The following is a 27,056-nucleotide window of genomic DNA, read 5'->3' on the forward strand; positions in this document are numbered from 1 at the left end:
CTCACAGCTGCCACAAATGGATAACATGGTAGAGAGAAATGGGTTCCTTAACCCTAGAGTCGCCAGGCAGGACCAGGAATTGCAGAAGTGTCAGGAAAGATCGCCTCCTAGCTAAGTAATATCATTAATTCACCCAAGTGTGCCATGCAAATGTTTGCTGTGTGCTATGACTTGGAAAAGTGCATTGAACAAATTGCTTGCTATTGCTATAGGCAACCTTTCTCACCTTGGGAAGAAGGACTGTTTAAGTCCTATACTATAAGGTGCTATAGGAAGGAAAGAGACAGTAATGGGTTGAGGAGGACATCCATTCTCTCTGCTGGAAAATACCTCCGAGGGTTTGGGGAACCATGGTTGGTTTGTGGTGATGACATCTGGCTTCAGGGGCTACCTGGGGCTTAGGTTGCAAGGCCTACCAGTGAAGAGTCAATCCTTGAATTTTTGTTGAAACCATGGGGAAAGAACCATTTCATACAAACCTGCCAAGTGTCCTGGCTTTGTGTGCAACTCACTGTAGTTTTCGGCCATCTTCCTCTTTCTGGATCTCAGTTTCCCTGTCAGTAAAATGGGATGGTCAGACGAACAGGTGATCTGTGGTTTCCTCGTGGTTCTGTCACTTGTTTGAGGGAGTTAGGTATAATGCAGTTGTATGCTTTCTGTCAAACAAAGGGCTACAAATACTGCATTTTGCTCTTTATTTTAAGACCTAAGTCAGCTAGAGGCACACAACAAAGCAGAGGACAGGAGAAGGCCCAACCCCAAGTGAAGTGCAGGTGGGGTGGGGATCTAATGCGGCTGATTTCTTAGGCATAGGTGGTGACGTACTGAGGCCCCATGTTCCCGAAGTAGGAACGTTCCCACTCGCTCATGAGCTCGAAGTGCACAGGACGGTGACAGAAGTTGCAGGCAGCGATAGATCCATCCTGGACGGGCAGCCCCACCTCATTCCAGGTTGCCAGCAGCTTCTCTGCAGGTGGGGGGGGGGAGGGAAAGAATCTGTTAGAGTAGGTCTTAATCTTACTTTGAGCCTTACCCATCTCAGTTGATGGCAATTCCAGTTGCTCAGTACAAAAATTTTTGAGCCCTTCCTTTATTTTTCTCTTTCTCTCCTACCACACATCGAATCTATCAGTAAATACCATTGACTCTACCTTCAAAATCTGACCACTTCTCATCACATTTAATGCTACCATCAGGCCTGAGCCGTTATCAACTCTTAACCTGAAATATTACAGTGGCTTCCTAATGGAGCTCCCCGCTTCTACTCTTTTCTGTCAGTCTATTCTTAACATAGAAGTCGGAGCAACTCTGTTAAAACCCGAGTCAGATATGTGACTCCTCTGCTTAAATCCTTCAGAAGACTCCATTTCAGAGTTAAAGCTATAATCCTTCCAATGACCTACCGTCCCCTATATAGGCTGGCCCCACATTGCCCTTCTCCCCTCAATTTTCTCTTTCCCTCTTGCTTACACAACTCCATCCACACTCATCTACTTATTGTTCTTCAAATTCCAAAGGAATACTCCTGTGTTAGGGTCTTCCCTGTCTTAGGCTGTTCTCTCTGCCTGGGATGCCCTCCGCTTAGATTTCTGCCCAGCTAACTCCTTCACCTCCTTCATATCTTTACTGAAGTGTCAACTTGGTATTCTCTACCCTTAACACTATTTAATGCTACAGCCCTCCTCCAAACTAGCCCCTGTACACCACTCCCAGCACTTTCTATCCCCTTTTTTTTCTGTGCTCCCCCCCATAGCGCTTAGAACTACCATGCTATTTAATTTGCTTATTTTTAAATTGTTTTTGACTATCTCCTTCCATAAGAATGTAAGCTCCAGAATGATAGGGATTTTGTGTCTGTTTTGTTTACTACTGGATCCCTAGCACCTAGAACAGTGTCTAGCACACAGTAGGTACTCAACAAATATTTGTTGAAAGAATGAATGAAAGGATGCCTGGTTAAGTCTCGAAGATGAAAAGAAATAAGCCAGAGGAAGGGGTGAGGGAAGGCACTCCAATCAAAAGGGAACGTTGTTAGCAAAGTCCCAGAGATAAGTGAATAGAGCAAAATGAGGAAAATATAAGTCATTCTGTGTAGCTGGAGAAATAAAATCACTGTGGGGAAGAGGTGAGGGCATAAAGGTCAGCTTGTTGAGGCTACTGAATGCCATGCCAGGGAGCTTCGACTGTTCTACAGGCCAGGGGTCTCCAATTTGGGGGCTCTACATCCTCTCAGTACAAAAGTTCTAACATCCCCAATCTATGTGTGTTCTACATGTATCATTGTATATTAGCGATCAATATCAATAATGCTTAATTTCCTATTTTTAAGATAAAAAGTAAACATGAAATTCTAATAAATCCCCTTACCCTTTGGATCATCTTGCATGCCTCACCTTGGAAACTACTGCTGTAGCCTCAAAAATAGGGAAATATGAAGAGATTTAAGCAAGGGAGCTCTATGATCAGGTTTTTAGGAAAATCCCTCTGGTGGTCATTATGGATAAGGGATTAAAAAGGAAGCAAGAGAGAAACAGGAAAATTTATTAGGAAGAAATCCATTGACATGGATGAAAGAAGTGGCAGTGGAGAAAAGAGAGCAGATTTGAGATTATAGAGAACGTTTGTAAGATTTCACAATGGGTTGGCTGTGAGGTTGAAGGATTGACTGGTGGAGTCAGGGTGGATGCCTCTCTCTCATATTTCTTTCCTGCAAAAGCTCAGCATACATGGGCACTTGGAGAACTGAAAGTACTGAGAGTTCTATAATTGAAGCCCAGAGCAACTGAAAAGACAGCAAAAGGTCCAGAAGTCTGGATCATCAGCTCAGAGAGGTAGTAAATCGAGCAAGGAGGTAGAGACAGACTCCCCAGTTCAAATCTAGTAGCTGTGTGACTTTAGACCAGTTATTATGTGTTTTTTATGCCTCAATTTCCACATATATAAAATGAAGTGCTTATGATACCACCTCTACCCCATGAGGATTAGATGAGTTAATACATGTAAAGTGTTTAGAACAGTTCTTGGCACATGGTAAGTACTTAATAAATGTTGGCTAGCATTATTTGATGTTTTTAAGTGAATGAATGAATGACACCTACCCATCTTCCTTGAACTCTCACTCTGCCTCTGCTCCAGACAAACAGAATGACTGTTAACAATGCATGCCCTCTTTTCCTATCTCTAGATCTATGGAATTCCCTTATTCTGGAGTGTCCTTACACCATACCATGTATACTTCAAGGTGCAGCAGAAGGATTTCCTTAGTCACAAAGCCTCCTTAATTTCACCCTTCCTACCCTTGCTAGCCATACATAAGCACTCTCCCTCCAGCTCACAGAGTACTGGAGCTCATCACACTGGACCAGTACCATCCATCTTTATGTCTGTCTCCTTTGCTATATCGTCAACTGCCTACTTAGAATGAGAACCTGCTCTACTCCAGGCCCTGCACTCAGTAGGAACCGAGTTAACTTTAGGTGAATGGACTAAACTGGTATCTTTAAAGATAAAATCCAAGCTACTCAGTCAGCTCTACAAGCCTGTAAATCTTGCATTGTAGATTCATAGACAGATACTCCCCTCCCCTACTCCATTCTTACTACTCTGCACTCCAGTAACACCTGCTTATTGTTCTTGGTATATCCCAGGCTACTTCTCACCCTCCTCCTTGTCTTTCTTCATGCTTTTCCTTCTGCTTGGAATACCCCTTCCATGCCCCTTTTCTTCTCTTGGTTCAATACCACACACCTTTGCAAGACTCAGCTCAGGTGTCATCTCCACTAAGAAGCCTGTCTTGAATCCCACAGGTTGGGTCAGGCCTCTTCTCTCTGCCCTCACAACTCCCCCATGTATTATCTTTGTTGAACTTAGATCACCCCTTGAAGTCACTGGGCCTGCTATGGCCTTCTCAACCAGACTGAAGCCCTTTGAGTCTAGGGACTGTTTCTCATTCATTTATGACCCTAGTATAGGGTCTGGCACACAATAGATGTTCCAGAAATATATTGTTAAACTGAATGGCATCCATTCTCTCAATTTCTTCAGATTCTGGGGCTGAAGGGAAGAAGAGTGCTGTAGGCACTCATGTTGAAGACCTACCTACAAAGTCTTCCATCATCTGAGGGCTGTGGTGGGGGGAGGGTGCCAGGCGCAGCAGCTCTTCACCCCGGGGGACAGTTGGGTAGTTGATTGCCTGCACGTAGATGCCATGCTTGGAGAGCAGTAGATCACAAATCCTGCTGTTCAGTGCAGCATCACCCACCTGGGCTCAAGAGAAAAAACTGTTAATATCTGCCCTGTTAGTATCTGCCACCCTGGTCCCACTATCACTATCTCCATTAAGCAAGTGGAGGGAACCAGATTAAGGAATGCCACTGAGTTTGGGGACATAGTTTTTCATAAGAGGCTTAGTCAGTGGCAGCTCCAGAATTTCTATCAAGGAGTTGTTTGGAGTCAGCAATCAAATTTAAGATACATGCACCCCAATGTTCATAGCAGCACTATTTATAATAGCCAAGACATGGAAGCAACTCAAGTGTCCATCAACAGACAATTAATTTAAGAAGATGTGACATATATAATGCAATATTATTCAGCCATAAAAAAGAATGAAATATTGCCATTTGCAGCAGCATGGATGGACCTAGAGAATATCATACTAAGTGAAGTAAGACAGAAAGACAAATATATGCTATCACTTATATGTGGAATCAAAAAAATAATACTAATGAATCTATAAACAAAATGGAAACAGATTCACAGACAGAAGACAAATTTAGGATTACCAAAGGGGAAAGGGGTCAGGGAGTGATAAATTAGGAGTACGAGATTAACAAACTACTATACATAAAGTAGATAAGCAACAAGGATATACTTTGTATAACACAGGGAACTTTATTCAATATCTTGTAATAACCTATAATGGAAAATGATCTGAAAAAAATATATAACTGAATCACTTATAACTGAATCTCAGTTATATATATGTGTATATATATTTGTATTTATATATACAAAATATATATATGTATGTGTGTGTGTATGTGTATATATATATATATATAACTCATATACATATATGTGTATGTATATATATATATATATGTATATAACTCAGTCACCCCACCTGAAACTAACACGATATTGTAAATCACCTATCCTTCAAAAAATTTTTTTAAATGGGGCTGGAAGGAGGTGGCGCTAGGGACCATGTCTTGAAGCTGTTTGTAGAGCAAGTGCACTGGTTTTGCTTAGTTAGTATGTTAATTTGGGGATGGTTCTGGGTAAGAAGATAAACCCGCTAAGCCACCTCTGGGGTACCGTCACTGAGTTAATTAAAAAAACACATATTTACAAAAGTAGTCTTTCAAGGGAACTTTGGGTTAGCTCAGGGAACAGTGACTCTTTCTCTTCCATAAAACAGTTATAAAAAATGTCCTTCCCACACTCAACTTTCTGACACACACTAATAGATGTCATTTAAGAAAGCAGTTCATTTTTAAAGGCAGTAAACACTCAAGCATAGTTGGGAATCCAAAATAGCAGCTAGTCCATGGCTTTTGATTTTATATTTTCTAACTAGTTCTCAGTAAGAAGAACATTTCACTCCATGACCATACTATACACACATAAACATGCATGTATACAAATATACAACTGAAATAAATTTCTTATGAAATGATACCCTTACTATGTGTGATGTACCCCAACATTTTCTATTGTATTTTTTAATGATAGTCATAACCCGCTAAACTTATTTTGTAACCCATTAATGGTCGTGAGCCACAGTTTGATAAACACTGAATTATAGGCCAGTATTCAGTATTGTGAGGGTCAGAACAGTCTAATAAGCATGAGATAATAGCTAATGCCAAAAAAATAAAGAGTGATTAATCCAGAATGGCTGATAATTTTTCAGAAAGGGTAGCAAAGTTGGCAATAAGGATGGTTAACAAGAAAGCAACAGCTAATACAAACAAAACAAAACAAGACTGGTTAATCCAGAATGGCTGATAATTGTTCAAAAAGGCTAACAAAGCTGGCAGTAAGGAGGGTGGTTAACAAGAAAGCAAAGAGTTGATGACAGGAGCAGGTGTCAGTTTGCTGGGTGTGTGGAGGCTCCCAGAATAGATAAGTGGAGAAGGCAAGGGACAGGGTGGGGCTCTCACCCGGATGGGGATGATGTGACTGGGGCATGGGATGACAGGAAGGCCCCTGTCCATTAGTAGCTGGCGCATGTGCTTGACATTGCGCTGGTGGGCCCGCCTCAGGGCTTGGCCCTCCTCTCCCTTGAGCAGCCGCACAGATTCCAGAGCCCCAGAGAGCACCATGGGAGGCAGTGAAGTGGTGAAGATGAAGCCAGCAGCATAGGAGCGCACCATGTCCACCAAGTCATGGGTGCTGGCAATGTAGCCTCCCACACAGCCAAAGGCCTTGCCTGGAGACAGGGAGGAGAAGGAGGATGATATGCACAGACCCCATTATCAATCTCATGAGGAACAGGGTCATACCCCAGGTGACACAAGGAGGTACACCAGAAGCTGGAGCTCCAGACTCCCTTCCCAGGGCTCTGTTCATCTCTCCTGTCCATGACAAGGCATACAGAGCTGATAATTCTGCTGCTTTGAGATAGGACTTACAAGTCCTGCCATATGCAACGACTAGATAGGCAGGAGCTGGGTGGAGACCTTCAACTGGTTAGGCCCAAAAGTGGAGGTAAAAATGAAGCTTGAGGCTGGGGTGGGGGAAGAGTTTAGAACCACAACTCTCCACTCACTGAGTTGAACCTGGCTATTTGGCCCAGCTCAAAAATCCTGCCACACTTTCTCAGCAACTGTGCAGCAGGGTGGGAATGGGAGGATAGGATCCAGGAGTTCCATAGCCTGAAGCTATAAATTCTACCCATAATAGCTCCTGCAGCTTTGGGGAGGAGGAAGAAAAGGGTTTTCCAGGGGCCTCATTTCTGGATTGTATGTAAGGGCAACCCAAGGGACTCACTCACCAAGAGTTCCAGAAATTATGTCGATCTTGTGCATAATTCCATCACGCTCTCCAATCCCAGCACCCCGGGACCCATATAGTCCTACAGCATGAACCTCATCCACGAAGGTCAGAGCCCCATACTGGTGGGCCACATCACACAACTCCTCAAGGGGACAGATGGCACCTGAGAAAACCCAACAAATAGGGATAGATTATAACCCTTCCCCAGTTTCATCTCAGCATGGAATTTGAGACCCATAACTACTTTGGGATGGGAGAGAGGGAGTGTGTGTGCCCTCAGTTGAGATTATGCCAAACCTGTTTATATCTGTTGACTGGTTCCACCTCACTCCCACCCAAGCTGTGTGTGTGTTTTCCCGTTTGAGATTATGGCTTGTCTGTCTATTTTTACTTCATTCTGATAAAATCTGTCCTCTTGTTTATGCTATTTGCCAGCTTCTCTGCTTCTTTTTTTTCCCCTGCAAGTCTGTGTATTTCCATCTAGGGTTGGCACTAGCCTATATGATGCCTTTGTTTAAATAAATGGAAAAAAGCCACCTTTTGCTCCAGGTTAATGTAGTCCTGATTTCAGATCCCACTCACCCCCTCAGCCCGGTGCTATTGGCAGCCTTGTCAGTATCTTTATTCTTTACTGGTCCTCCTTGATTCTGTCTTTCTGGATTTCTGTCACTCATTCTTTTTGTAGCCATTTCTATCTTTGTTTCTATGGCTCTACTTTTCTGTCCCTGCCTTTGTTTTTTTTCTCTCTCTTCTCCCCTTCCTCTCTCTCTGTCTCTTTGTCCTCATTCCCTCCCTCAGCTCCCTCACTTCTATCTTTCTCACTGTTTGTGTCCTTTTATGTCTACCTCTCTGACTTCTGTCTTTCTCTGTATCTTTGTGTCTCTTTCTGAGTTTCTTTGTGCCTCTGTTGTTTCTGTCTTTTCTGTGGCTCTGTGGGAATGTATTTCTTTCTCATCTCTGTCAATGTCAGGCTCAATCTATTGAATGAAAGTGAATTAGATGTAATCCGTATGTTTCTCTACATTTTCCATGCAGATTTACCACTTTCCCCTGTTTTTCTAGATATCTGCTATGTTGATAGTTGTTTATAAGGTTTTCAAATGGCTGTGAATATCATATACAGACTTTGTGACCACTCTGCATATACGAGAATCCACACCACTGCCATTCCCTATCCCTGGAAACTGATGGTGCAGGGAGCTGGAATACAGAAGTAACTTCTTCAGGTGGGAACAGGGACTCCAGGCCAGGATTAAAGTATGTGAACAACTGGTGGGACAACATGAAGGGAAGCAACCACAGGAGTTGGAGCCCAAGATAAAGAGGATAGTGTGATGGCTCAAGCATCACTTCAATGGGGGTAATTTGGCCCTATGATTGACAGTTTAGGAAGAGTTTCCACCAAAAAAAAATAAGGAACCGTTCATTTGCAAATGTAAGGAACTAGAATGGTCCCAACATGGTTTCTACTAGAGAAGTAATGAATTAGAGTAGTCTTAGTGGTAGAAATATAATCATGGGATGGCTTTACTTTATTGCTAGTTGTAGAATGTGGGAGAGGGCAAGACAGTAAGTTCTTCACATATATTAACTCACTTAATTCTCACAGTTACTCTTTTATTATCACCTCCATTTAAAAAAATAAGGCAACTGAGACACAGAGCAATTAAGAAACTTGCCCAAGCTAGTAAATTGTGATGCTGGGATTTGAACATGGATAATCTGATTCCACACCCCGTGCATCATTACATGATGCTGATGGCACTTACATTGACTAACTCAGGGAATACTGTGGACTCCCCTTTGTTTCAGTTGGAAAAGTGACAAATTGAAATGAAGCGAGAATTTCTTCCCTCTAATAAATCCAGAAGGTTATGCCTAAAACAGATGATTTCTGCTTAAAGAGGGGCAGCAACAGAATGAGCATGGTTTCAGTTGGGAAAAGAAAAGTGGTAGAAGAGTCAAGGTCATTTTTTTTCCTACTTAGATCAAAATAAATGGAATGATTTTCATCATCTCTAATTCTTACAAGGAGACATTTTACCTTAGGGAAAACTCAGAGAGTTGAAGAGCTCTTTCAAGTCTTAGAGCTGGAAGTGCCAAAGGTGGGATTTGAACCAGGGTCTGCCTGACTTGAAAACCTATTTTGATTCCAATACTTCGTACTGGATCTTGAAAACTCTCCCAGGCAGTGGTTTGTGAAATTTTCCATTGCAGAAACTAGACACTGGGATGACTGATTTGCACATCATTTCTAATGGAGGGAATATCCTGTGAAGGAATTGGAGTCATACATCCTAGGGTGCAAATACTCACCTTGGCACAAATTTACTGAGCCAATCAAGACAAATTGGGTGCTGTCTTTGAACTTTAGTTTTTTAACCTGTGAGACCAGTGTAATAGTTGCCTCTATCCTTTGGCATTTACCAGCTGTGTCACCTTGGACAAGTCATTTCACTTGTTTGTGTCTGTTTCCTCATATAAATAAATAGAAATAATAATAGCACCCACCTCACAGAATTGTGAAGATTAAGTGAATTAATACATATAAAATAGTAGTACTTTTGCTTGGCGCAATAATAGGCACTCTATAAATGTTAGCTGTTATCATTATCATCATGGTTTTCATGAGACTAATATTAGTAAACATGTACTCACACATTTACATACCATCCATAGAGTGAACAGTCTCAAAAGCCACAATTTTGGGTGTCTCAGAGTTGGACTTCTTTAGAAGTTTCTTCAGGTGTTCAGGGTCATTGTGCCTGAAGACAAACTTGGCTGCTCCACTATTGCGGATACCTTGGATCATTGAAGCATGGTTGCCTGCATCCGAGTAAATCTCACACCCTGAAGAGCCAGATGCATAATTCTTAAGCTTCTGTCCCAGTGTTCACACTTCAATGTCAGGACTGACCTGGCAGGGGCAGAGAGCCAATCCTTTCCTCCCTTTGAAGATTCTGCTCTGCTTCTCCCTCCTCTGGAAGCCTTTGTTACACCTCTTCCTCTCTTGGAAGAACTCTTCTGCCCTGAAATTCTGACTCCTACACCCAGGGAATGTTTGTTGACTTGGGCTGATGCAAAATTCTTCCTGGTCTAAGAGAAATCCTACCTCTTGTAGGTAGCATCCCTCTGGTTATAGTTACAGGGTAGATACTTATCAGACTTTCACATGACTTGTCATAAGCTCATGACAAGTCAGAGCAGGAAGGGCCATTAGTGACCATGGAATCCAGTCCCTTCAATGTACATGTGAGGAAGCTAAGGTCCAGAGAGGGGAAGACCTTTCTTTTGGAAATGCAGGGGTTTTTAACTGGACAATGCTGAAAAAATAGGTAGAGATGAGAAATGAGTGAAGAGAATTAATTCCTGACCCACCCAAGCTGCACTGACATCAAAGAACTTTGGCTTTTCATTAGAGTAAGGGATCACTTCTACCTGCAGAAGTCAGGCGTGACTTTCTGGAGGACCTGCTGTGAAAGATAAGTAGACTGGGAGTTTCTTGAGAGCAGGAACCACATCTTTTTATCTTTTTGTTTCTGGTACCCAGATTAAGGCTAAGTAAACCTTCCTTGAATGAATGGATGAAAAACAAATTTCTGATTTATAAGTGAATAAATATATGAATGAATATATTATTGAATGAAAGAGAGGATGGATGTCAAAAGATGAGGTAGAAAGAGACCAGATTATTGAGGGCTTTAAAAGGCATGATAAAGAGTTTGGATTTGGTCCTAAGGGCAGTGAGGATCTATTAAAGGGTTTGAGACAGGAGAGTAATAAAGATAGGTTTACATTTTTAAAATATCATGACTGCTGTGAAGAACATATTGTAGGAAGGCAAACGTGAAATTGAGAAAATTATGTTAGTCTAGGCTAGGATGTGGCAGAGGAAATGGCAAGAAGTTGAATTCTAATGGTTGAAGAGGGGGGTTCACTGAAAAAATTCCCAAAGATGTTGTCTTTAGTTGGGGTTACATGTGATCTCAGAAAAAGTTTCTGAGAAGCAATGGAGATGTTTACAGTGTACTGAAAAATCTGCAAGAAGTGAGGAAGTACATAGCAAATGTGGAGACTTCTCTCAAGCAGTTTTCCTGTTATACGGAGAAGAGAGATTGGGCAGTAGCTAGAGAGTGATGAGGGGAAAATGGTTTTATGAGATGCAAGAGACTTCAACATGTTTGAGGAGAGGGAGAGGCTGAAGATACAGGAGGGAGAGAGGAAACTCATAGATCAAGGTTCCTGAGGAGGTAGAGGGCACAGAGCATCAACGTAAGGATTAGTCAACAAGAAAAAGGGCAACTCTTCCACTGAAAGGAGAGAAGGAGCAAGGAGAGGACATGTGGGAATGCTCATAAGTTTGTAAGGAGTTTGAGGCAAGGAGCTGAGGATATTGTTGCCTGGGATCTTCTATTTTCAGTGTGGTAGAAGGTGAGGTTATCTGCTGTGGGTAAAGGTGAAGTGGAGGTGTAAAAAGGCTGAGGAGAATGGGGATTTGGCAAAGCTTCCCTCGAGACTTGGAAAGCTGACTGTAGAAACAGGATTGCCAGAGAGCATAGAGGACCTAGTAGAGGTTGGGGACCATGTGGCTACCATCTGAGCAATTACATAAGACAAGGATTGACATAGAGAAGATAGAGAATTATATTTACCTGGGGTTGGGCTGCGAGGGAAAGATGACACGCGTATGAGTTGAGGACATTATTCGCTAGAGTGGGAGAGTAGGAAGATGGGATCCAGATGTGATCTGCTGTACAAGCAAAGGGACTGGCTTTGGGCAGAAGGAGAGATGCGTCTTCAATTTGTAAAAGAAAAGAATGAAAGAAGGGTAGATGAACAATCAGATAAATTTGATAGCTGTAAGTTAAAGGAGTTCTTGTTTGGTGGCTTCTGTTTTCTTTGTGATGTAAGATGTGAGGCTATTTGCTAAGAGTGAAGGAGGAGGTAGCCACAGGTTTTAGAAGGAGGAAGAAAGTTTGAAAAAGCTGATATAGGGACATAAGAGGACTTATGTATTTATAAGTGTTAAGAGTCCAGTTGAGTTGGGAAGTGACAAATTTATGATGTTACCTTTTTGTGAGGTTGGGCAGAGCTCCTCAGTAGTAGTTTTGAGCCTATGTGCAGAAGAGGAGAAAGGAGAGGGACATACTCATCCAGTGCTGAGGATACATAAGGTGGGGGAAAAGGAAGGGCAGTGGGAGCAAGTGAACTTAGAAAACAGCAGAAGAGTGATGGAGACAGTAAGACAGTAAGTGCAGGATACCAGCCCTGAACAAAGCTCAGGCCACAGGCTTACCTGGCAGGATCTTGGCCAAGGTGAAGAGGGTAGAGTCATTGGCCACAAAGCAGGAAGAGAAAAGCAGGGCTGAGTCCTTTTGGTGCAGCTCAGCCAGCTCCTGCTCCAGCTCCACATGAAACTTACTGGTACCAGAGATGTTGCGGGTACCACCAGCTCCAGCTCCATGACGCTGCAGGGTCTCTCTGGCCAGGAGAAAACAGATGGGAGACAAGAAGAACCCTTGTCAGATACTGAGGAACTGGGTAAGTTTCTCTTCCTTGATGGGTGTCAATATCAACTTAGTGATTCTGTATGAACCATGTCCTGTATGAACCATGTCCTCTATGACCAAGCAGAGGGCAGGATGGGGATGATGGGGAGAAAGGGACCTGCCTTCTCAGGCTGAAGGGATGGAGGGAGAAGCTAGGTTGAACTTGACTAGCTTGGAAGACCTTCAAGAGGAGGTTGCACAACATCTCTGGTAATACTCATTCTGTTGCCAGAGTAGGAGCTCATGGGAGTGGGCTTGGCTCAATTTCTCATCCTGTTCTCCATATCACTGGACACAAAAGAGTTTGGAAAGCATAGTTTGTTGACTTAGTTCATGTCTGAGGGTCAGATTTGCTGGAGGACGTTGGACAAGAGGGGTGGGTGGAACCCAAGTTTCCACTGCCAGATCTGCCTTTTCCTTCCATATGTGGCTTTGGCTCTTTAAATGTATCCCCACACCTCATGGCTCAGACCCTTCTACTCACTGTGTGGCTTGTAAGACCCGAGGGTGCCTGCTCATGCCCAGGTAGTCATTACTGCACCAGACAGACACATCCTTTGAGGCCACAGATGCCTCAAAGAAGTGTTCGGCAAAGGGGTATGCATCAGCCCAGCGGTTCACGGTCTTGAACACACGGTAGGTGTGGTCTTGTTTCTTCTCCATGATCTTGTCCCTAAAAAACTGGTCATACTCAAAGACATGGTCTCCTGTGGGAGTAGAGATGGGGATGGAAAGAATTCATTTTAAATAACTTCCTGGTTAGTCCATATTTTATTCATGCTGTTGATTTTTGAGTTCTACAATTCTTTTTCCATTTATTCATTTCTTTGATTAGTCATTAGCTTACTGGTCCACATTAACTCTATACTACTTCATTCAACCATTCCTTTTCTTACTCACTGGCTCATTCACTTAGTAATTTACTTATACATTCACTCAGGCTTCCTACCCCTGGCATGGCCTCATCTCTTTTCCCAAGGTTAGTATGGCAGCCTCCTTACTGGAATCACTACTTCCAGCTTTACTGTAAAGAGCGTTGACAGATCTAGTTTCTAGTCATAGCTCTGCCACTTCCTAGCTGTGTGATCTTGAGCAAGTCAAGGACCCTCTTGTTTTCAATTTCTGTGTAGAATGGGGCTAATAATATCTTCCTTGTAAAATTGTGACCATCTGATGACAAACAGAATGTAATACACCCAAACTAATGTCTGGAACATAGTAGTGTTATTATGACTATAGTAGTAGTAGTAGTAGTAGTAGTAGTAGTAGTAGTAGTAGTAGTAGTAGTAGTAGTAGTAATAGCTAATATTTAGTTATATTATTATAGCCAACATTGAATGAGTGCCTATTTCATGTAATGCCCTATGTTAGAAGCTTTATAGATACTATTTCATTTATTCCTCACAACAACCCTATGTGGATAGTTCTTTTAGTATCTCATTTTACAAATGAGGAAACTGAGGCATATAGAGGTTAGATAACTTGACCAAGGTCATACGGCATTGTAAGTAGCCTACAAATAAGTGACCTAGAGTCTACTTCCTTAACCACTAACATTACAAAATGGAGCAACCCTATTTTCAGGACAAATTGAAATAATGTATGCCAAAGGACTTGTTAAACTCTTGAACTCTATACATGAGACAGAAATCTTGGTTGTTGCAGATGGCAGCTTATGTGGTAGGGATGTAAATGGGTAATATCTTTGCTGCAAGGCTGTTTGGAAATATATACCAAGAGTTTTTTAAATGCACATGTTGACATACCTAGGGAAATATTTGTAGCATATTTAACAGAAAAATGATTGATATCCAGAATTATTTTTTAGAATCTCTGAAAAATTACTATGAAAAAGTTAAACCCAGTAGAAAAAATTGACGAAACGTATTAACAGACAATTCAGTAAATGTAGAAAGGATGCTTAATCAGAGAAATTCAAACTGCAAAAATAAGTTTTCACCCATCAAACTGATAAAGATTTAAAAAATTTGGTAATATCAAGTGCTGGAGAGTGTGTGAGAAAATGGATTCTCTTTTTGATAACAGGTATACCACTTTGGAAGGCTAATTGGCAATATTTATTAATATTGAAAATGTACACACCCTTACATCCTGAGAATTTCCACGTCTTAATCTCTATTCTAGAGAAACACTTACCTTTGTACATGAAGAGGTATATTCAAGGATGTTTGTTGCACCATTGTTTGTAATAGGAAAAATTGGAAGCAACCCAATAGAGGAATACCTAAACAATCTCTAGTATATCCATACTAAGTCTAAGATAATGCTATGCATTATCTTGGGTACATTTGTATGTACATAAAACCAATATAAATGGAAACTGGAAGTATACACACAAAAAATTGGAAACAATTACCTGAAATATAGGTGCTTGATGAACTAAATGATGTTGCATCCATGCTACAGAACACACTCCAACCATTAATAATTATGCAGCTCTGTGTTTAGAGTCATGGAATAATGCCCATGACATAGTGTTAAGTGAACAAAGCATAATAACAAACTTTGGGTAGAATAAGATCACATTTCTAATAAAAACATGTGTGTAGAGGGAAGTGTAGGAGGTGTGTGTGTATATGTTTAGTCATAAGACAATATTTCAAAGAAAATTTAACAAAAAGTTAATGGTAGATGGTGAAACTCTGATTTAAATTTCTCTCTTTATACTTTTCTGTATTTGTTGAAAATAGTTTACAATGAATCATGTGAAATCATGAAAAATGAATATAAACACATACCACAGAGGGAAAAAGGCTCTCTGTGAAAGATGAGAGTTTTTGAGGGAATCACAGAGAAGAACTACTAGGAATAAACCTAAGAAGAAATGAGGCCTCATAACAAGTTAGAAGCACTTCCATAAATGTAATTTTATTTCCTTCTTATGATAACCTGTTGCTGTATTAAAATCTCACTGCAGGGAAGTGACTTACTTTCCAAAGGACACGGATCTAGCAAGTGCCAGCATTGAAATTTAAGCTTAGACTCCCTTTGACTTTAAAGTGCTTCCTTGTCATTTCCTCTATGTGGTAGAAGCCATTTTCAGCATTCCTTTCATATTCCTACCCCTTCTACTTCCACCTCGGCAAACTCACCAGTCATGTTGTTCTGAACCAGGTGTGTGACCTTCTCTGAAATTTTCCCTGGTTCCTGGGGACTGCAGAATGGCTTCCTCAGGCTGGCTGAGGCCAGGGAGATGGGCAGGTCTGAAAGGGAGTATAGGATTCATTGGCCATGAAGAGGGGGTGGGGGATAAAGCATGTGATAACCTCTTTAAACTCAGTACAACATATAAAAATTCAAGGTTAGGAAGTAGGGAAGCCTTCTGCAGAGAAAATAAATACTCTGCAAAGTGAGCTCCTTCTCATCTCCCCAAGTGGAGACTTATGTGTCAAGAAACCCTTCATAAAGTGAATTACACTTCTTCCCACCAGGACTTTCCCTTGGGTGAGGTAACTGGGGCAGCAATGTTGGGTGTTGCACTTGGCAGGACAATGTATCTTACTCTTTTCTGAAAGTCATTACAATTCAGTTTTGAAAATTTTACCCTTAATGATATCCCCCAAAAGCCCATTAAAGATGTTGACAGTGTAGTCACCTTTTAAGGTGATTATCTTGAGTGATCTGCACCAATTGAGTTGACCTGGGCTCCATGCCCTTCTAAAGGATGTACTGCTACCAAAACTTACTCTTTCATGCAAATCCAGATTGTCATGGAGCAATATTGCTTAAATGTGGGAGCCCAGCCTTTTGGGGTCCATTTAGCCACTTGGGAGAGAGGAGGTAGGACTCTAGAGGGCTCATTTTAGGCTAACAGCTAAAAGTTACAGAAGCATGTGTGTGTGTGTTGGGGAGGGTGCATTTCAGTGTACAGTCTAAGCTATTGCTTACCATGGTTCCCCTGGAAAAGACTGGACTTCCCATCATGGAATGTGTACTAGCTGCCCTTGGATTAGCCTAGCATAGGACCATGATGAAGTGAATTCAAGCATTAGGTTTAGAAGTTAGATGAGGAGGAACTTAACTCCAACCTGTCTTGAAAGTCTTCACATCCTCCTGGACTTCTGGAGCTGCCTTCTGCACAATATTACTCTTGCCATCCTGGAGTTCTGACAGCATGAAAGGACAGTGGCTCTTGGCCCAAGATGGAGAGTCTATGCAAAGTTAAGAGAGTAAGTGGCAGTGAATTTCTAGCTGTAAGTTTAACAATGGTCACTGAGAATACTATATTCCAAAGTTCTATCTCAGGTTATGGTAGAGACACAGAGATGGATGTATCTGGTCCCTATGCTAGAGGAGCTCCTAAGTTGTTGGGAATCACACATCCTGAAGACACATTATGAATAGTGCTGGGATGGGAGGGAGGACATGGGCTATGGAAGGCTAGAAGAGGAAAGGTACATGACCAAGAATTGGAACTGGAAAAGCTAGAAGTCTAGGCAAGATTCATAGAGGAAAGAGGTGATGCCCAATTTAAGTGTTGCATGAAAAGTATGAGATACACTGGTAAAGATTATGGAAAAGGGTCATTTCACAGGAGCAAAGGCACAGAAACTTGAAACAATAGAGTTAATCCAAGCAATTTTAAGTAGTTTCAGCATGACTGAAGTATATAGAGCATGAGGGCATGAGAGACTCTTTAGACATACTGCCAGAAATCAGAGTCCAGGTGTACTTTTAGGCCAGCTCATTCTTCCTTGACACTTTTCACATGAATCCTCCCAATTATTAGGTAATAATGACTGGCATGACTTGAAACCTTGAAATATCTCCAGGATCCATTCTCCCCTCCCTTCATATGCCAGCGGTGTCTTCTTACCTCCTCCAGCCTTGGTTGCCTTAAGGTGGATTTGAGAACAGATTGGTCCTTGGGTGGCCAGGATGGGACAGCGTCCTATACCAAACAGGAACTGGTGAGCCTTAATCATCTTGCCCAGGAGGCCTGTGGGGCTCCGGATAAGCACTGGGCAACGCTGTAGCAACATGGCTGCTGCCACCATCTTGAGCCCGAAGTTCTGCAGAAGATGTGGAAGAGATGAGATTCCACTATGAAGACCTGGCCATAAGCCAAGGGTCATTCCTGTGTTTGGTCCTTTGCCTTTAGCTTCTCACCCAATGCTTGCTGCCCTTCCCAGATATGCCCTTATTGTCATTCCAGGGTAAGAACTTTCCCAATGTTAAAATGTGCCAATAGGACATCAGAAAGGAAGAAATAGGAAATTGACCATTAGGCAAAAGGAGTGAAGGAAAGAGCTTCAACTGGAGGTCAGAAAGCCTGAATTCTGGTGTTGGGAAAATTGGACAGCAGCACGTAAATCAATGAAGCTAGAATACTCCCTCACACCATACACAAAAATAAACTCAAAATGGATCAAAGACTTAAACATAAGACAAGATAGAATAAACCTTCTAGAAGAAAACAGGCAAAACATTATCTGACATACATCTCAAAATGTTTTCCTAAAACAGTCTTGGGTAGACCAAGCAATAGAAATAAAAGCAAGAATCAACAAATGGGACCTAATGAAACTTACAAGCTTCTGCACAGCAAAGGAAACTGTAAGTAAAACAAAAAGACAACCTATGGAATGGGAGAAAATTTTTGCAAATGAAACCAACAAAGGCTTGATCTCCAGAATATATAAGCAGCTCATATGACTTAATAAGAAACAACGAAACAACCCAATCCAAAAATGGGCAAAAGACCTAAACAAGCAATTCTCCAAGGAAGACATACAAATGATCAATAGGCACATCAAAAAATGCTCAATATCACTCTCTGTCAGAGAAATACAAATCAAAACTACAATGAGGTATCACCTCACACCAGTCAGAATGGCCATTATTCAAAAGTCCACAGATGACAAACGCCGGAGAGGCTGTGGAGAAAAGGGAACCTTCCTACACTGCTAGTGGGAATGCAGTTTGATACAGACACTGTGGAAAACATTTTGGAGATCCTTCAAAAAACTAGGAATAGACTTACCATATGACCTAGGAATCCTGCTCCTGGGCATATATCTAGAAGGAACCCTAATTCAAAAAGACACCTGCACCCCAATTTTCATAGCAGCACTGCTTGCAATAGCGAAGACAAGGAAAGAGCCTAAATGTCCATCAACAGAATACTGGATAAAGAAGTGGTGGTATATTTATATGGTGGAATACTATTCAGTGATAAAAACTGACAACATAACGCCATTTGCAGCAACATGGATGCTCCTGGAGAATGTCATTCTAAGTGAAGTAAGCCAGAAAGAGAAAGAAAAATGCCATATGAGATCGCTCATATGTGGAATCTAAACAAAAAACAAATGAAAACAAAACATAAATACAAAACAGAAACAGACTCATAGACATAGAATACAAACTTGCGGTTGCCAAGGGGGTGGGGGGTGGGAAGGGATAGACTGGGATTTCAAAATGTAGAATAGATAAACAAGATTATACTATATAGCACAGGGAAATATATATAAGATCTTATGGTAGCTTAGAGAGAAAAAAATGTGACAATGAATATAAGAAAAAAAAAAAAGAAAGCCTGGATTCTGATTCAGACTCTGCCACTGACCCCCTCTGTGATGGTAAGGATCATTGAAGTGTAATTGTATATGGCAGGTTGAGAGCTGACAACCCACCAATCCTTTGATCATCACTTAAGGCTATGAATCTTTCTAAGAATATTGGCCTCAGCCAAATGAATATTCAGCCTGCTAATGCAGACAGATTCCATTGACCAGGGCTCCTGAGACTTGGCTTGGAGTATTTCCTGAGCAGGCTCAGCCAGAGAGGCAAGGAGCTTGAGTCCTCAGGTACTAAGCTTAAGTAGATTCAGGGAATAGGACAAATGGGCACCATGTGCCACCAGACTGGCATTTTACTGTTGTTGGATTTCCCCCCTGGCTTTAGGAAAAGCATAAAGAGAGGAGTAGGTGAAAGCAAGACCCAGGGAGTCGAGGAAACAAATCTGTGGTTGAATGAAAGAGGTGGAGGCTAAGACAGAGGAGAGAAAGGGGACAGAGAGAAGATCAGAATAAAATAATCAAATACACATAGAGGCAGGCATTCAATAAATATTTGTTGAATTTGGGAGTAAATTAATGAATCAATAAGGACCCAAATGGAGGAAAGAGAAGGAGAGTAGGGGAAGAGTCATAAGAAAAGAAAAAATAGGAAAGATAAAAGTAGGAAAGTAATAGAGAACAAAGGTGTAATGGTAGTGGTGGAGTTATTAGGAGAACAGAAATTTTGGGAAAGAGAAAGATCAAAGCCAGAAGGAAAAGGGACAGGTAGAGATAAGAACAGGGAGAAGAGGACTGATCCAGAAAAGTGGAGGACAAGATGATGATGGGAAATACAGAAGAACTGGGAAAGAGACTGAGATGAGAGAAAGAGAATGAAAGAGAGAAGAGGAGGAGAGAAGGAGAGAAAGAGAGAGAGACTGAGTCACAGGTTAGAGGTGGAGTCAGAGACAGATAGACAGAGGGACACAAAAGAGACATAAGGAGAGATCAAGGAGCATGGAGGAATATACGAAGACTCAGAAAACTGAAAGCAGGTGAGAATCCAGTAGGGGTAGAGTCAGTCAGGTACAAAGATAAAGGAGAAATGCTGTCAGAGATCATGGGGGTTGGGGAGAACAATAAGGAAGAGTTATGGGGAGAGGAACTTGGCTCTACTAAGGGAGAGGAGAGTGAGACTGAGTGAAAGGACAAGGGAGTAGAGACAAGATCAAAGGATTGAGACAGTGAGGTGGTTAAGGTAGGTTGGGGATTGGGATGAGGGAGGTCTGAGAAATACAAAGAAAAGGAGAGCTAGAGAGAGCAAGAGGGAGAAATAGATGAAAAGAAGATGGCAAACTGCAAGACAGGGAAGCAACCGAAATGTCCATCGACAGATGACTGGGTAATAGGATATTTATACACCACATATTTATACACTAGTATATTATGGAGTACTACTCAGGCATAAAAAAGAATAAAATAATTGCAGCAATATGGATGGACCTAGAGATTGTCATTCTAAGCGAAGTAAGCCAGAAAGAGAAAGAAAAATACCATATGATATCACTCATATGTGGAATCTTTAAAAAAAGGAAAAAAAGGACACTATGAACTCACCTACAAAACAAAAACAGACTCGCAGACGTAGTAAACAATCTTATGCTTACCAGGGAAAGGGGGTGAAAAGGGATAACTTTGGGAGTTTGAGATTTACAAATGTTAGCTACTATATATAAAAATAGATTTAAAAAATTTTTCTGCTGTATAGCACAGGGAACTATGTTCAAGATCTTATAATAACCTTTAATGAAAATGAATACAAAAATGAATATATGTATGTATATTCATGACTGGGGCATTGTGCTGTACACCAGAAATTGACAGATTGTAACTGACTGTACTTCAGTTTAAAAAGGAAAAGAAAGAAAAAGGGCAAACTGGAGATCCAGCATCAGAGGGTGAGAAAGGATATGGGACAGGACAATGGGACAGAGATGGAGGAATGTGGGAAGACTAAGGCTCTGCCACCACCAGGAAAGCTACTGAGTAGAACCTAACAGCACCTCTAACATATAGGGCCTTATGTTGTGGGGGACAAGTGAGCAGGAGGAACTGGTGGCCGTGTCATCAATATGGCAACCTCCTTTACCTCTTACAGAACAATACCCCTCCCTTCTAGATCTCACAGAGCAAGCACCCTCCCCTTAACGCACAAAGCAATCTCTTCCTCTTCTTCCACCCCAGAGCATCCTCCCTCCAACTCTCACAGGCTGTCATAGGAGCATAGGTTGGTACAGGGGGTAGGGAGTGTAGGTCCTGAAATTGGGAAAGGCCAAGCGGTGTTGAAAGGACTAAATGAAACTCATATTAAGACTGTAGGACAGTGCCTGGCACATAGTAAGTTTTCAATGAATGTTAGTTTTTCTCATTTCGATTCCAGCTCCCCAACTCCTTGTTGCACATCTTGGAAAGTAACTTATCTTCTTTGGGTCTCAGCTTTCATCAGCTGTCAAATGTAAGGAATTTGCCTCTAACTTATATACTTATAGGTAGTGAATTGGATTTGATGCCTACTTCATATCTAGAGATACGAGTTTCCCTTCCCCTGCCTGCTTGCAAAGGCTCAAGATCATGGAGCTGAGCCTGCAGAACACAGATAAAGCTCCCAGCATTTATCACATTTAGGGTCTGACCACTCCCCAAGCTGAGACCAGGGTGTGGGAGAGAAGAGGAGTTCCTTTCTAGAATCATGTCTGAGCATCTGGCTGGGGCTATTGGTGGTGAAGCAGGGTGGATGTCCCAGGGAGAGGCAGGCAAGGCAGATGGCCAGGTTCCAGGCTCCTGCAAATTCCTTTCCCCAGCATTAACAATAATAATGACAGAAAAATTGGGGTATGTAATGTGAAGGAAAACCTCCAAGATTGGAAGCAAAGTCTAGTCCTGCCTTGGGATGATGGTGAATCCCTCCCACCAGGTTATAAACAGAAGATCTATATATACATCGTCTCTAAGGGACTTTTAGCCATGATATTCTCAGAGACCTGGGAAAACATAGACCACTTCTTGGAATTTGTTGAACTATCAAATTCTTTCAAGCTTCAGTTTCAGTTTATCTGTTCTGATACACTTTTCCTGGAATTTGCCCTGCCTCACTCTGCCTGCCCAACTTAATGACCCATAACCTTGTAGTCTAGTTACCTTGAGCTCTGTTTCCATGCTACCTCACTACCTATCATGAGATTGGAGTGAGCAAAATTGAATCAAGTGAGTATTTTAGGCAATTTAGGGTATTAAGAGCACAGCCTCTGGAGCCAGACTACTTGCATTTGAATCCTGTCTCCACCACTGACTAGCTCTGGACCTTAGAAAAATCATGTCTCTGTTCTATGTCTTATATCTTTAAAATATAGTAATAACAAGGACAATCTTGTTCAATATTGAAGATTCAGTAAGATAATCTATGTAAAGTATACGGAAGAGTGCCTATCCCAGAGAAAATACTGAAAAAATGTTATCTACTATTTTCTTATTCTACATTTTATTTGTAGGGAAAGTGAAGATATAGCCAAGGGAAGTAACATCATGAATACACCAGACCAGGTCTGTTACCCTGATTCTTGTCTCAATCCTAATTCTTCTCCTTATTCTGTTACAAATTACTATGTGACCTTGGGCTTTTGTACTTTCCCACTCTGGGCCTCAGTTTCTCCACAGACATTCGACTAGATAATTTCATAGGTTCCATCAGATTTTGACAAACTCACAGAGGTCTCACCACTGTGCCCAACCCCTCTGTAAATGCTTCACATACATTGATTTACTTAATCTTCATGACAACCCTGTGAGGTATATACTAATATCAACTTTATTTCAAAGATGAACAAACTGAGGCCCCAAAAGATTAAGTAACCTGTTCAGGTCACAGAGTTGGTAAGTAGCAGCAACAGGATTTGAACCTAATTAATCTGGTTCCAGAGCCTCCTAACTTAACCACTATGGATCTATGATTCAAATATTACTACATATTTTCCTGACTGAGAGCCTGACTCCAGACATCAATCCACTCTGCTGCACTAACAGGTTCCTTTCTGGGGCATTTGATTTTGAACTGTGACCAGTGCCTTTACCAAAGAAACAAATTTCTAACTGAAGTGGAATTTCAGGCACTGAGGAACATTCATTCATTTGTTCATTCATTCATTCTACCATTTAACAACTTATGCAATCATTGTGTAGCAGTCTTTACTAGGGGTCTTCTTAAAACAGTGCTTTCACCCCAAAAGATAACTTATTGGACCAAGTGACACCATTACTACAAGATTTTCCCTACACCTTAAAATCCTCTCTGATGTCAACAGCCAATCTGCAGTTCCAGAGATCAGAGGGGCCAACACAATACTACCCGAGAAGAGAGCCGGAAACACTCATTGCAGTGTTCTTTGCCCCCTCTCTCCCCTCTGTGGCCTGCTTTGCAATAATCAGTTAAGTCTGGAGGAGATGTGGTCACTTCTCTTCAGGAGTTGGAATCATCAGGCTTTTCTTCCCTTCCTAGCACCCTCTCCCCATCACGGAAGAATCATAGAGTCTTTTAGATACCTGGAATCAAAATCAGAAATTCTTAGAGATGGAAACATTTACAAGACCATGAAATCAAACTTAGAAGAGGTTGTTGAAATCATAGGCAAAGCCCTTTTCCTCAGAGTGTGAAGGACTTGCCTAGGGTCTCACACTGTGGGAATACAAATCTATTGAGTTTCAGCATTGGGCCATTTTAGTGACACAACATTCTTCTCCTACCTTCACCCTTTGTTTTTGCTAATTACTCATCTCTCAATTCCTTCAAATCTCTCCCTACCCAATTCATCATTCCCATCATCCCCACATTCACTTATTTTTCTATTCCTACCTCTGGCCCCCTGGGCTCTGACCCATTGAGCAGTGCTGTCAGCTGAGCAGAGAGAAGGAGTCAAAGTGAGGGAGGAATGGAGAATTGCCAGAAGAAATATCAAGACATCTTCCTGGGGGACACAGAAGGAAAGGAAGAGACAGAAATACAGAGACTGAGATACAGAGTAGAAAGAAAGAGATGGAAAGGAGAGAGATTTAGAGGAAAAGATACATAAAGAACTCAGACAAAGGAAAAATAAGAGAAAGCTATAGTGTCAGAGAGTAATGAAGTGAGCCATCTTGAAAACTAAAAAAGAGAGGAAACAAGGAGGAAAAAGACAAAGGAAAGCTGTAAACAGGGAAAGACAGAAAGAGACATAGCAGGGGAAAAAGAAAATAAGAGTGACAGATTCTAAGCAACAGATTAAAGTCAGATCTAGTCAGGCTGGAGGGTCAGCGTATACAGCTTTGAGGTAAGCAAGCAGACCAAGAAAGAGGGCACCAGACTGAAAGCAGTTCTTACCTGTTGCCCTGCACTGAGGACGAACGAACGACGGGTGGGTGGGTACTGTGGTCAGGACCTGGCTTTTATCCCTTCCCCCTTGGCTCAGCTCCACCCACTCTGCCTTCTGCTGGCCTGGCCCTGCATTGGCCCCAAAGGTATCTCAGGCCCTTGCCAGAGATAAAACCCAATGTAGTCCCCTCTTGCCTCCTCCCTCACCCAGCAATGGCTGTCTTCTTTCTATTTTCTTTCTCTTCTCCCTCTAGAGTAGGAAGAGCTTTCTGGGCGTTGGAATCAGACCATCCCTATATGGCTAGGGTACCTTAAGGAAAACCATCTCTCTGACCCTCATTTTCCTCAACTGTAAAAGGAGGGCAATAAAATTCAGAACAACTGTAGCACAACAGGGAGGGGCTCTGTAACCATCTGCTTCCATACACGACATCTGGGTCATTGTAACAGTTCAGTAACATGTACATAAAGCGCTTAACAGTACCTGGTCAATGTTGATTGAATGCTTATTACTATGCTCAGACCTTTCATTAAGTGCTTTATGGATTAATTTGGCTCATCCTTGTAAGGACCTTATGAAATAGGCACTACCATCCCCACATTAAAGATGAAGAAACTGGGGCTCAAAGAGGTGAAGTAACTAATTGATAATTACCCAGCTTGTAAGTACGGAACCTATCTATTACCCCAGGCAACCTGGTTCCAGAATCTATACTCTTTAAGCACTATTCTCCCTTTCAGAATATACAGTTAAATTTTTGAAGTTCTCTATTTCCTCTCTTCTATTACCCTCTCCTTATTCTCTTTTAGTTTTCTCCTATCTTCTTCTCCTTCCCTTCTCAATCCTAGGGCAGTGGGACTATGTCATAACCAGGCAGTTACATCTGTATACCAGATTATCATCATTAATATCATACTTACATAAATGGGATCATTCTAATCTACAATTTCCTTTTTTCCCATTTGACCACATGTTAATATGCCATGTATGTCTTTCCATATAAATTCTTTCTGTTTAGTTGAATCATAATATTCCAGAATCTGAATGTTACCATAATTTATTCAAATATTCCCTTATTGATGGAAATTTGGTTACTTCCATGTTATTTCCTCCTTCCACTATGAATAATATTGCAATAAATATGTTTGGTCATATGTGAGAATATTTTTATGTAGTAGCAGCCTAAAAAACAATTCCTGGGTCAAAGGGTATATAGACATTTACATTTTTGATACTGACAATCTACCCTATGCATATGGTATACAGCCCCAATAATGGTGCATAAGAGTGTGTGTGTGTGTGTGTATCTGTTCTCTCATCAACTTGCCAACACCATTTGTAAAAAAATAATAAATTAACTGAAGTATACTTGATTTACAATATTGTATTACTTTCAGGTATACAACATAGTGATTTGATATTCTTATAGACCATGCTTCATATAAAGTTACTATAAAATATTGGCTATATTCCATATGCTGTACATTAAATCCTCATAGCTTATTTGTTTTACATCTAGGAGTTTGTTCTTCTTAATCCCCTTTCTGTATCTTACCCCCACCACACCCCTCTCTCCACTAGCAACCACTAGTCTGTTCTCTATATCTGTCAATTTCTATTTTGTTATATTCATTCATTTATTTTTTTATATTTCACATATAAGTGAAAACCTACAGTATTTGTCATTCTTTGTCTAACTTATTCCACTTAACATAACACCCTCTAGGTTCACCCATGTTGTTGCAAATGGCAATAGTCATCCTTTTTATGGCTGAGTAATATTCCATGGTATATGTATACCACAACTTCTTTATCTGTTCATTTGTTAATAGACACTAGGTTGCTTCCTTATCTTGAATATTGTAAATAATGCTATTATGAATATTGGAGTAAATATATCTTTTCAAATTAATGTTTTCCTTTTCTTTGATATATATATAACTAGGAAGGGAATTGCTGGATCATAAGCAGTTCTACTTTTAATTTTTTTGAGGAACCTCCATACTGTTTTCCATAGTGGCTACACCAATATATGTTCCCACCAACTGTGTACTAAGGTTCCCTTTTCTCAACATCCTCAGCAACATTTGTTATTTCTTATTTTTTTAAAGATAGCCATTCTGAGAGGTGTGAGGCAATATCTAATTGTGATTTTAATTTGTATATCCCAGATGATTAGTGATGGTTGAGCATGTTTTCACGTCCCTACTGGAAATCTTTATGTCTTTGGAAAAATGCTTATTCAGTTCCTCTGCTCATTTTTTTTTACATTTATTGAGTTATACTCATTTTACAATGTTGTGTCAAATTCCAGTGTAGAGCACAATTTTTCAGTTATACATGAACATACATATATCCATTGTCAAATTTTTTTCACTATGAGCTACCATAAGATCTTGTATATATTTCCCTGTGCTATACAGTACAATCTTGTTTATCTATTCTCCATATGCCTGTCAGTATCTACAAATTTTGAAATCCCAGTCTGTCTCTTCCCACCCCCTGCCCCCTTGGCAACGACAACTTTGTATTCTATGACTATGATTCTGTTTCTGATTTGTATTTATGTTCACTTTTTTTTA

General features: G+C 41.1%; 1 protein-coding gene across 1 annotated transcript; it reads right to left on the bottom strand.

Annotated features, from left to right (window-relative positions):
- Positions 1–579: 579 nt before the first annotated feature.
- Positions 580–25,271, bottom strand: ALAS2 (5'-aminolevulinate synthase 2). The gene is made up of 11 exons (XM_006219290.4): positions 24,483–25,271; positions 17,389–17,584; positions 16,601–16,723; positions 15,665–15,775; positions 13,036–13,258; positions 12,299–12,483; positions 9,673–9,852; positions 7,001–7,165; positions 6,168–6,436; positions 4,099–4,261; positions 580–967 (listed from the first exon to the last, which is right to left on the bottom strand). The coding sequence occupies exons 2-11, from the start codon at positions 17,567–17,569 to the stop codon at positions 804–806; spliced, it is 1,764 nt and encodes a 587-aa protein (XP_006219352.1). The 5' UTR covers positions 17,570–17,584; positions 24,483–25,271; the 3' UTR covers positions 580–803.
- Between the last annotated feature and the right edge of the window lie 1,785 nt (positions 25,272–27,056).

The sequence above is a fragment of the Vicugna pacos genome, chromosome X (genome assembly GCF_048564905.1).
Source record: "Vicugna pacos chromosome X, VicPac4, whole genome shotgun sequence".
Classification (NCBI taxonomy): domain Eukaryota; kingdom Metazoa; phylum Chordata; class Mammalia; order Artiodactyla; family Camelidae; genus Vicugna; species Vicugna pacos.